General features: G+C 40.2%; 1 protein-coding gene across 1 annotated transcript in view; it reads left to right on the top strand.

The window, feature by feature from the left end:
• The window catches only part of ofcc1 (orofacial cleft 1 candidate 1), a 78255-nt gene that overhangs the window by 49555 nt on the left and 16019 nt on the right, over nucleotides 1–12681 (top strand). The window contains exon 21 of the mRNA XM_042228560.1: nucleotides 4081–4240. Coding sequence (XP_042084494.1) covers nucleotides 4081–4240 — 160 coding nt within the window. The remainder of the gene's footprint in view (nucleotides 1–4080; nucleotides 4241–12681) is intronic.

Genomic DNA, 12681 nt, shown 5'->3' with positions numbered 1-12681 from the left:
GGATAGTATAGCACCAGTTAATAATAATACAGTATATCTAAATGTTACTATCCTGCTTGTTCCACCCTTCATCAAGTATTTATTCACCTTTTCTGTCCACAAAAAAAACTGTAAACAAAACAAAAAAATCAAAAATATAAACAGATGTTGATGTAATTTATTTTGAATTTATAGTTGCAGGGAATTGCTGATGGAGTTATGCATCAAAGGCTCACATACACAAGCATACACAAACTTATTAAACACAGAATCAGGAATATACACACGCACCACACAGCTAGATTGCCTGAACATACCATTCGCTGCAATTCACTGGAAAATGGAAATCATTTCTAATTCAAAAGTTAGATGTGTTTTGATATAGCGTGAATATGGAACCCCCTTACTTTATCCGATTAGGCTGGGTGTTTTGCATGGTTGGGATCACTGCAGGTTTCATACATATTGAAAAGGACGGCGTGCGGATGGTGATGAACACACATACTCTATCTTAATGCACTGTGTGTTCCACTCATGTCTTGCAGATTGAGGTCAGCCATGTTGAAACATTTGGTTGCTAGCCTGCATTGTGATTTGGCAACTCGGATGGCTTTTTCATGTCATCTATAGACCTTTTGCTGATTAGTTCGAAAGCCCAGGCAAAACAAACACTGCTCTTTCTCAAACATTCAAAGGCATTTGATTTGACAGACTTTTTGCAATATAGGACTCACTTTAAAGGCAGGCAGGTGATAAATTACTGAATAGTGTAACTCAGTATTCATCCAAGGTGTGTTCTCTCACTCTAACATACGACCAAATTCCATTAATAGCTTAAAATGTAAGAAAGCGCCTATTGAATTAATCAGTTTGAGATTGGCAGCCAAGGAGATGGTGCCATCTAATTTCAGTGAGCGAGACGCTTATCGGGATCAGACTAAATGGACAATATTAAAACAGCAGCCGGGAATAATGACTTCTGCCACTCAGCAGCCACACGGGTTTGTATTGAATGTAGGCCACGAGGCTGAAGCAAGGCTGATAATTTTATGGGTTACAATTTCCTATTGGCTACAAGGAAGGGGCTCTGACACAGACCATGACCTATTTCTAAAAAATATGCTCCAGGCCGTATGTATAGATAGAATGGACTGTTATCCTTTTTTCTTAATTACATTTAGGAAGCTTTTATTCACTGCCTGCAAAAATACACGTAAAATACCTCAGTATTCTTTGACCCTTTATGGAAACCAAAATGAGCAGCTATAAAACTAGTAGTGTAGTGGTAGTTCCATCAACATTTTTGCAAGACTGTAAAAGAAAAAAAACTTTGTTTGCTTCAGTTACTGCAAGTGTCTACTTCATCAGTTTCTTTATCAGTTTTCCTTCTTCATTAGAAGAGGTTTGCAAGTTTGTTTTTGATGGAACAAGATAAGAAGGTATCTTTGTTTGCACTGAATCCTTCTGTTCCATTAAATTTAGTTTGATAGGATCCTTTAAAATAAATCACACATTCTGTAAATTGAGAAATACCATTTAAGCTACTTTTGACTGCTCCTTTGTTCACTAAGGGTTTCCACAGTGGGTATCTCTGCATGTTTGATTGAGCAGTTTTCACACTGAATGCCTTTCTTGATGCAACCCCAAAGGGATTTGTGTCACCTCCCATCTTTTGCTTGCTAGGCAAATGTGTAAACCACTACACTACAGAGCAACCAAAGTGAGAAAAACCTTTGGGTGAGATAATACTAACATATACGTTAGAAAGACAAATCATTTGTGTTTTATTCTCTGACCCTTTCATCCACTGACATCAACTCGTGAACCTTGTGCTTAAACAAAGACCTGCCATGAGCCTTGTCATCCAGATCACAACCTACATGGTAAAGAATTACATACTTAAATTCAGGCCTTTTCCACACCAAAGAAATTAGCCCGTTTTGAAGCTCGGAGATGCAAAGATGGTGAATTCCTCCAAGAGAGAAACCGCATAAATGAATGAGAAGCACAATTCAAGTGTAGGATTAAAATGAATGCATGCTATTCCTGTGTCTGAGGTCAAGATTCTACAAACATCCCACTCCCAAGAGCAATGGGGAATGATGCTGAGTTCAAAGCTCCGTACCAGCTTCTTGTATAAATCCTTGCCTCCTTGATGTTGGTTTTATTTGAGAGTTGATTACCCTCTGACAGGCTAGAATCTCTGTGGAAGGGCACAAGGTCTGTTGGTTTTGATGGTCAGCCAAGACATTTGTTTACAGACATGGTGTTTCTTTTTAGGGGTTGGCTGCATGTGGCAAACGAAAAATAGCATTTTGGTGATGCGTACTCATGTGGAGGTATGAATCAATATGCCTTCTGCTGGGCAGAAAATTTTCTTGTGACTCAAGCCGGGCTCTCCAGATGCATCTGCAACCAGCACGTCCACTGTATCTGCCATCTTTGAAGCACAGCATTAACACTGAAGAACATCCCAGGATCCGACTCCCACACATTAATATTTGTGCAACCACGCAGACACCCAGCCAAACTCAGACATTTCTACACTCAGCTTGTGTCCACAAAATACTTCCCACTCACAGGCCAATTTGTTTGATTCCTTTTGCTGTTTCAATTGATGTATTAGACTTTTATAGAGCATCCAACCCAGCTGTCAGAATAAAAAGTTGGCCCTGTGCATTTCTGCAAGCTGCAGATCCACACAACGTCTGTGTTCTGGAACCAAAAATAGGTTTCATATGAACTTTTCTAGGTATGTGTGAATAAAGGTGATGTTTCAAATGCTCTTGGAACTTTTGAGGGCATATACTGCTGTAACCTATGAAATAACAAACGTATATATTTAATTACGCACCGCATTTTACATGTTTCTGCAACAGTGGAAACATTTTTTGGTTCACCATCCTCCAGCCTCCATTTCTCATAGGTGCACTTGTTTACAACCAGCGACCATGATTTAATGAACGCAATTAATATTCTTAATAACAAACTAAGAAAAAAAAGATTGGTTCTTGGTGGCAATGAAACAAGCAACATGTTCTCATACGTCAGTGGTAAAGCAGGTTAATTGCCAGTGACTCCTAAATTGATATACACACGTGTTTGTAGAAATAACATAAACGAGTAATTTCACTCATTAGTTGTGTTTGTGTTATAATGCTTCAGTAAAGTCTGATGATTTAAGGCGTAAATCTGAGTAAAAAGTCTTTGTTGCTTTTGCAGCTTTGCCAGTAAAGGTTTCTAGGCTGCATCAGTCAGGTTCTTGTATTTCTCTGTGTGTTTAGTCTCATAATGGCAATTTTAAATGTAATTCTTAAACACAGCAATGTGCTCGACAAAAACTAAGGACATAGCTTTACTGACTTCAGTAAATAAATACTTAGAAGTCCGTGGCCTGTCAAAAACTCCACATTCATTCTGCATCAGTCATTCTTTTTTTTTTTTGCCGTGATCTGACATTTCTCATCACTGTCTGCTCCAGTGCATTTACAGTGAAGCTATATCCCCTTGCAGACATGTATGTACATACATAGAGAAATCCTCTTCAAAATATTTCCAATAAAAAAGAGTGTTTAATGGGTGAAATAGGAAAAACAACATGATGCATGTATTTACATTTGAATCCGATTGAACAAACATGGGCTGGTCAGGGACAACCAAAGGGCCAGGTGTGGGTTTACAATGCTAGGTCTGTGGTGGGCAGTACAGTTACCGCTGTATACTTTATTGGCCATCATTCATTCCCTGTCATTGGGAAGTTCCCATTCCCTTCTGTGTTTCTTTAATATCTGCTGTATTTGCAGGCTAAGTACCCTCATATAGCAAGTCGCCATTTTTTAAATCTCGTGCCACTGTCGGGCATATTCTCATGTGCTCACAGAGCTTCTTATCAGTCTTGAGTTGCGACCAGCAATTAAAAAATTATAACGCTAAAATGTAGATATGAAGCCATATTTTTTGTATCAGGAATGCAGTGCAGTATTTTATTACAAAAGGCTGTGTTTAGTCAAAAACGTTCTCTAAGATCTCCAGTCAGTCTGCTTTTGTTGCGCCGTCTTACATTTCTGAATCTTTTCTTTTTTCTCACCACACACCTTCCAGACTCCACAATGATGGTCGCATGCTGGATGTCTTTCAGCGACTCACCGCCAAGGAGGGGGTATACTTCCTGCCTCAAGACCTTGAGCTGTCCAATCAGGAACTGAGCTACATTGTCAAGAAAGCAGAGCAGTGGAGAGGGTTCAATGGAGAGAGGCGCAAGGTAAATACATTATTGGTCTCCTTTGCTGTCTCTAAATAAATTGCATTGTAATTAAACCAATAGTGACCTGTTGGGCTAATGATACTAGTCTTTTCAATTAACCTGGTCAAAGGGGAGGAATTAACTGTGGTGTTTGTGACCAATAAGGTCTTCTGCCGTGGTGCAGGTGCTCAATGAAAGTGCTGAGCTGGGTGAGATCAGTGAGGCACTAACAGAAGCATTTAAAGGCAGCCAAGATAACACAGGGTTAGCATTCACTGGTCACTTTAAAGGAGATATTACATCCGAGAGGATGTATAGAATAGGTTCATTTTATATCATTAAATTTTCTTTAGTTACATTTGAGAAAGCTGAGAATTCATCTCAGAGGTCTTTAGCTCCGTTCTAATTAGTACAAGATAATTACCAAAACAGAAACTCAGCTAACAGGCAGCCTGATTAGTCTGTGGAAACCAATTTTCGAAGATATTTCATTAAAGAGAGACTGCTCAATCAACACACACAGTGGAATGCGTGTGTGAGATATAGTGGGCATTCCCTTATTGCGGACATTTCGAAATCATCTAAGGCAGCTGAAATAAATGCTTGTCCCCATGAAATTACTATCACGGGGGAGAGGATGACGCATGTGGCCCAGCCCCGTGTAGGTCGATGATGGTGGCACAGGAGAGGGCAGTGTATTAGCACAAAGCCTACCCCTGATGTAAAATCTTTGCATAGTGATTGAAAATGTGACTTGTTGAGATAAGGGAAATAGAATGCAGCGATCAAACTGCAGCCCCCTTTAATTTATTCTGTAGGGTATTTTAGTAGCACACTGCTCACTACATGTTCTCCATGTTCATTAACTCCCTTGCTCTTTTCTCAAATAAGTATGTGAGGCAACGGGATGAGAGGCTGCAGTGGACTGTGGTGAAAGATGGTCTGCGCATTAGGAAGTGATGCATTATTTTGTCTAATTGTAGAACTAAAACAGAGTGGGCCAAACCAAAATGTAGTTTTTGAGGGTCGTAGCAGTTAATATCTGAACGACTACACATCAAAGTCGCGTCAAACCGTGTCCTAACAAAGTTTACACTACAAGCAGGACTGCATTCATTATGTTGCGTTCACAGCGCTGTGGAAAAGCGAATTTCGTTTCAATGAAAAAGGCAACATGAAGCTGCTATCTCATACCTGACACTTGTCACCGTGTGACAGGTGTGACATGTGATAAAGCAAAGTTAAACACTCCTGAATTTCTTCAGGGCAGTAATAACAGGGTGAAGCAGCAACCAACAGAGCCCCACAGGCAGAGACGGAACAAAACTTCAGCGGTGAACGATGCAACAAAGTGAGCTTGTTGCCGATTGTGTCAACATGGCATTAGAACTTGTGTCTTCCTCTCAATGATGCAATGCTTTGTTGGGGTTTTTTTAATCTGTAGTTACACTTTATTTTGAAACAAAAGACAGGACGTGCAACAGGAAGCAGGAGACATGAAGACAAAACAGTATGCAAAATCTTGTTTTCCTAAACAAAGTATTTAACTATGTCGATTGTGACGTGCCAGACACAGGGGAATGGATACCTTTGAAAAGCTGGATTCTTCTTGATAGAAAATTATACAAAAACTCAGCTACAAAAGTGAGAGAAACAGAGGAATACATTTTGCATCAGCAGGACCTAAAAAATACACTTTTTAAATGGTTTTACACTACATTGCTAAACCAGATAGTATAATTGTAATCGTGTAAATGCTATTCTTTTTCTAAAGTCTTTTTTGTTGTTGTTGTTTATTGGTCTTCATGCCTTAATGAAATGCAACCCCTGTTCTGAGAGGTGACTACACCGCCATTAATGGGATGGTGATGGACCTGTTTATTGGAAGAAAATTGAGCCTTCCGTTGTTTGGAGACTTTAAAAGAAATTACATCCCCAAAGTTTGTGATTAAGAAAATGCCTCATTTAGCAGCTGATGGCCTCTTGCTGTGGTGCACTGCTAAATCATCTTTGCATTACTGCATATCCCCCTCCATGGTAACAATTACAGCATACTTCATATTATACCTAATTTGATGTTATTAAACTGATAAAATGCTAACACGTTAACACGTTCTCTGGTCTGATGAAAATTTAGGGTTATTGCATTTTAACATTTTTACATTATTCAAGCAGACCATTTTTCATCAAAATAAGATGGGCCTTACCATTATTTCATAATTATTGTAACAGTTTCTCCTATGAAAAGGGTCACTTTCCTAACTCAGCAAAGACATATCCCTATTAGACTAATTTGACTACATGCAAATTTTTGTCATTTTTCCCTCATTAACTATTTATCATAGACAGGGAAAAAATATATTCATGAAAGCGAGCAAAGGAGCAGCCCAAAAGAGCTGAAACTAATATTTTGCAACTCTAATGATTTTTTGCATCCTTAATTAGATAGAATAAGGTTGATATGATTAGGTCAGGATGTAGTGTTTTTCATTAAAAATACATTTCAGAAACTGTATTCCAAATGTGCCCTTGCAATTAAATAATGAATCTGACGCATTCCTTATTATGGACCCAATTAATATCAGAGGCAAGGGCGTAATTTTAATAACAGTGGGCTACGAGACCTTCATTAGCTGAGCGAGAAAAAGGAGGGATGAGGGGAAGGAAAAACAAGGTACCCATAGGAGCATCAAGAGTTTGTAACCAAATTTAAAACGTCATTGAAAAAGATAGAGTGAGATATTTTGAACAAATCCGATCTCGGGCTATCGGGATCTGCAAATAGCCCATGTTTCTTTTAACTAACTCTGGCACTTTTGAATATTTTTATAGTCTTAGATCCTCTTCTAACCCTGTAGAGGTGTTGAGACTGGACCAAAGCTGAAAGAAGCTTAGCCTTAAAAGGGAAAAGAACGATTATTGCTTTTTATTTATTTATTTTTTGCACCTCTACTGAAATGTGGTCACCTTTGAAAAGCCACTTCCCCTTTTTCCCTCTCCCCCCCCTGGAAAGCAGGCAATGCATTCATCAGACAGTCACCACCACACACTTGACCTTTGTGTGGTCCATGTGCAAAAGGGCGGGTGTTGCTCAGTGCTCACACAGTGTCAGCGTCATCATGGATATACCTCCAGATTCTTCTCAGCCCGGGGAAAAACTCCCAACCCAACCAAACTTAAGTAAATACATGAAACAACTCTGCTGATTATGATTCCTCCTAAACAGCTAGCTAATATCCATCTAGGCTAAAATCATGTTAAACAGTGTGTAAATATGAAAGTTCTGTAACTGCACATATTCTGGCTGCCTAACTGTCATGTAGCACAGAAGCTCACCTGCTAAAAGAAAGCCTCTTTAACCCTCACTGAAATACAAGAGGCTTCATAATAATGGGAAAAAAACAGGGTGCTATATCTAGTCTTTAGCCATGTCATCAAGCATGATGTGTGCACTTTAAATGTGCATGTTACACATAGTGTATCATCACAGAGTTGGTTAGCATGGGTGAACATTGGTGAGCCGGAGTCTTCATTGTGGGCATTAGCAGAGTTTTGAGTTCTCTCTTTTTTGCCATATTTTTCAGGTATATGACAACAGCAAAATAAAATTCGAAATTCTGTTTTTGCTGTGCCAACGCAATACTTTTATTGGCCCTCATATGGCAAGATTAAGTGGCGTCCCTGTTCTTTGCTACCTGTAATGTAGCTGTTTCTGTCCTGGATGCTCTTTTCACTTCACCATTGACCTCTCGTCCTTTTGTGCAAGTAAAAGTAATGTCCGCATCTAGGCCGCGCCACCGTTTTCTTCAGCCTTCAAGCTGCAAGTTTTCTTTTTTCTCTCTAACTACTGTTGAAATCACTAAGAACCTTTGTAATTAAATATTTGTAACTGTAATTGGATGAAAGTAACACATTCGTTTGTAGCACGTTACGACATTAGCAGTGAATAGCTGTTTCCGGCCTAGGCATGGGTTCCACTTTACCCCCACTTTCTTTTCCTTTCAAGCAATAAAGGTTAGGCTTATACTTACATCTCCACTCCTTAAAAGTTGTAGAACCACCTATTTTTCTATTTTGGAGATTTCTACAGACAATCATTTAAAAATTTCTGAAACGTATGATTCTATTATATGTCGGCACCTGTTCTAGAAGCTATATTGCTGAGACTTCTAAATTATTTTTAAACACATACAAATCATGAACTGACTTACCATGTAACACCTTGAAGCAAGGACTTTACAGATTGTGCAATGCTAATAATGGAGCCACCGATCAGTGCTCCAAACCCCAAAGTAAAAAACAGTCCAGATAAACTTCAGGGGCATAAAAATTAGCCCTGTAACAGGTGGCAATTTCTCCAAAAATCTCCAAACAACAGACCTGCCAAGTGCAACATGAAGTCATACCATTTTTTCCCCCCACTGTTTCTTTTTAAAGAATTTTTTTTAAAGGCTAAAATTAAACCAAGTAGAACATGAGAGGCAGGTAATCAGTTAGGCTAAAAGTAGATTCTTGATGGTGTTAGCATGCTCAGCAAAATCTCTGTAATGCTCTATGTCCCCCAAGCAATGAAACAATAAAAAAAGAATCCACATTCAATAACCAACCTGCAAATGGCCTATTATTATCAAACTTGTAATTTTCACAAGGTGGTCATAAAACATAATCTCATTTTTACTTTCTCACCAATTAACTTTATATTATAAGATTCATCCATCGAGTTGTTCCATTGAGTTGCTTGAAGGTTTAAAAATTCCTCAGGTGAAGATGTCAACAGCAGGGTCCACTGACTAAGCAAAGAGGGCGAGTAAAATACTAGTATGTAGCTTTTTAATTTAATCGTGTGATAAATACAATCTTCCTTTTCCTGTGATAACAACAATCATAAAGAAAACATCATATGTTCTTCATTTGTTTATCAGATTTGCCCTGATATACGACTGATTCAGGATGATGTTTTTAAAACCTGTGGAATAAATGAATAAAAACTTCACATATTTTGCTGGTAGACGGCAATCAGTACCACAGGTTAGCCAACTAGAGGCGCATTTCAGTGATTTCAAATAAACAAAAATCTTCACTTTTTCTGTGCCGTCAGTAATGCTCCCAGCTAGTGAGAGGGCTTGCATGCTCCACATCTTACTAGTGGTGCAGTAATGAGCCCCATTAATTATGTAAAGGCAGTGATGCAGATGGACCTAATTAATTGTCTCCCGTCACCCCCTTGATTACTGTACCTGGAAGGGAGGTGTTAATTTCTGTAATACTTAAGCAGGTACGCAAACTGTTTTGTCGGAGCTACCGCTATGACAGTGACAGAGTAGAGCACCAGCTTTCCCGTTGCTGTTAATTCACCGAAAGGAAAGTTTCCCAGTGGTGGTGGTGACATTGTATTAATTGAAGGAGGGAGGGAGAGATTAAAAGAAGTGAGGAAGGAGGGAGAGAGTGGAGAGAGGGGGTTTGTATGATGGCCCTGGAGATGTTTTCTCAACCTGATTGCATCAACATTTGCGTACCTTTGTGCCGTTTGTCTCTGTATGTCTAGGTAATGGGTTACCAGCAGGCGAGTTTGGGAACACCCAAGGTGTTTTGCAACAGCAGTGCGCTTGGTGGAGAGTAAACCTGTTGAGAGTCAAACGGCACAGACTGGAGTGGTAATGATAACTTGTGTCTGGGAGGCTGGCTGTTAATCATATGAGGTGTGTTCTCCATTTTAATCCAGAGCCTGTGTGTGTTGTGAGCCCCTGACCATGGAGGACTGTCAGGGTCACACTTTTGGCACCAATTACCAAGTGATAAAAATAGATTTTGAGCTTTAATCTCTTTGCAAAAGTTCATCTGGAGTCAGACAAAATAATATAGGCTACAAATATCATACCTGCCTAATCTATACAATAGCTATGAGGACATGCACGTTCTCTATTTTCAGAGGCATCAAAAAAATCTTAATCCCATAGTTAAATAAATACAATTCAGTCCTCAAAACACTACAAGTGTGCATGCCTGCGCACTTGTACTCATCAATCTTGGGCTTGTTCAAATAGTACAGTTAAATGAGTGTGAGCCACTTGAGATGCAAATCTAGACTCATGTAAAGAAAGAAGCTTTGGAAAGGAAGGTAGACAGAGGGAGCAGTAGGCCGTGACAGGATACACAGGAACCGCTGTCACAGAACAATAGAACCTTCAGCTCCTCAAAAGGAACCCATAACAGCAACACAGGAACCCCAGGAGAGGAGAGGAAGAGCTGAGTGGTTCACTGGCACAGGAAGGGTTTTTAGAGTCAGAGGGCAACTACTGGTCTGTAGTGTGTGTGTGTCTGTGTGTGTGCGCCTTTGTGCGTGGGATCAAAATAGTCCTCCCAACCCCCAATAAGCTCTACAAAAGAGCAATGTGGTCAGTGTGCGTGTGTGTGCACGCGTGCATTTATTTGCTTGGTTGCGTGTGTATGAAGGCAAACCTGTTCATGTAGGCCCAGTATGCCTGCATGTGTGTAAACTGTCATGCACATTTATAAGTGTGACTGTGTGCATGCAAACCTTTCTGCTTGCCTGCGTGTGCATGTCACATTAGAAAGACTTCTTCAATTACAGTGGATTTTTGTTTCTTTTTTTTTTTAGTGGACAGTGCTGAGGGCCCCAGTGGCCCGAGGCGATAGCGAGCAGACAGGCAAGGACAGGAGCGACACAGCAGCAAGCACAGCATCCACAGTCGGAGCATTAGGGAGCGCAATATGAGATATGACTGCAAAGGCTACATGCCTGTGTTCCTGAAAAGGTCATGGACTTTGCTGAGCAGTAATGTGTGAAAGTGGTGCACAGTGGTTAAAAAAGAAGAGCGAGGGGGGAAAAAACAGATAAAGATCAAACACATTCACCTCTTTTCCAATTCGCACGCAAGATTTTATGGACACAAATACAGAATATCTTCAGTAAAATGAGCTGACTACTTTTAAATGTAGTGAGATCATTGCAGGCTCATAAAGAGGGTTAAAAAGCACAAACCTTATCTTATTTGGGTTTAAATCTCACCACACACTTCCTTTTCTTATAGTCAACCTGCATTCCTAAACAGGCGCACAGTTCCAACATTAGATAGCAAGAGAAAGGAGAAAGTGTTCCAGTATGAACTCGTCGGTGTGAACACTTTAATTACAGGGAGTGTCAGCTCCATTGCTTAATGTGTCCCTTACAATTAATCCAGGGAGAGGATGTCATTATCTACCAATGCCTGGGCCTGGGCAGGCTTTTCTTTCAAAGAGATGGAATGTGAGAGGGGAAAAAGAGGAGTCTAAACAAGGAAGCGCCTTTGGTTAGCAGCCTATATTATGTTCAACCTCTGTGTCAACCAAAAGGATTTAGGTAATATGCTCGGGTGTTGTTTCGAAACATTGAGTTTGAATATTTTGGACACTTGACTCTCATGAAACCATTAGTGAGGAAAAGCTTTTCCCTATAATTTCTTCATAATATGAAGCTTTGCATGTCAGCTGTCAAAACATGGGCAGCTGGAAGAGGTTAAACTGACAACAGGTTTTCGCCACTTTCAAGCCTTCCTTCCCTCGACTTCTTCCTCCTCCAGCGGGCCACGTCCTAAAGAGTCCTTTTTTTCTGCTGCACTGCCATCCCCTAATGTGAAACAGAAGACAACAAATTGGACTCTTGAAAGTGAGAAAAAGACTGTAGCGAGAGCTTTTCAACCATGGAACAAATTTAGGAAGACTCGTTTTACATCGGTTAAAGAGGTTTTCCACCCAGAGCACCTGGCTCGGATCTGTGAAGCTGGTGCAGAATGTGGTTTCACCAAACATTTTAAGTGATTAATGACACAGTGAGATGCCATTATTGGAGGAAAAGATTTGATTATATCAGCTGAGGAAATGTTACAGGGCAAGTACCCTGCAGGCAGATATACTTTGCATACACACTGGGGTGATGTTGTATGTAATGCATACTCAACATACATGCATGCTTAGGTATACAGCTTCTAGCTCCACAGAGGTTTTGTGGCTTGAATTTGACAGATCAGATTTTTTGCGACTGTCTGCCGTTACTTACTTCTCCTCCCTTCACTCCCCCTTTAAAGAGTTTGACCTTGGCCGCTTCCTGTGGCCCTTAGGGGATGAAGAAGTCCTGGTGATTGTGACAGGTGTCGCGTCTTAACAGCCCCACGTGACATCCAGAGGAGAGATAGACATTTGGATTTTTTTTTCACCACATTTGGAGATTTTTTTCCCCCCTCATAAGCTTAAAGAGACAACTTAGGGTGTGTGTGTGTGTGTGTGCGCTCATGCGTGTGTGTGCACATGCAGCTATAGTGTGTCTGAGTGAGAATGTGTGTGAAGTCTTACCACTTATTCCCAGCTCTCATTTTGGTTATTGGCTTGGATACTTATCACCTCCAGCCTTCGAGGCTTTATTAGGTGGAAGCTACTCCAAAGTCAAATTCTGGATATCAAAG

Source organism: Haplochromis burtoni, unplaced genomic scaffold (genome assembly GCF_018398535.1).
Source record: "Haplochromis burtoni strain Fernald_Lab_line unplaced genomic scaffold, NCSU_Asbu1 Contig_331, whole genome shotgun sequence".
In the NCBI taxonomy this organism is placed as follows: Eukaryota; Metazoa; Chordata; class Actinopteri; order Cichliformes; family Cichlidae; genus Haplochromis; species Haplochromis burtoni.
This window is presented reverse-complemented; position numbering and strand designations above follow the sequence as displayed.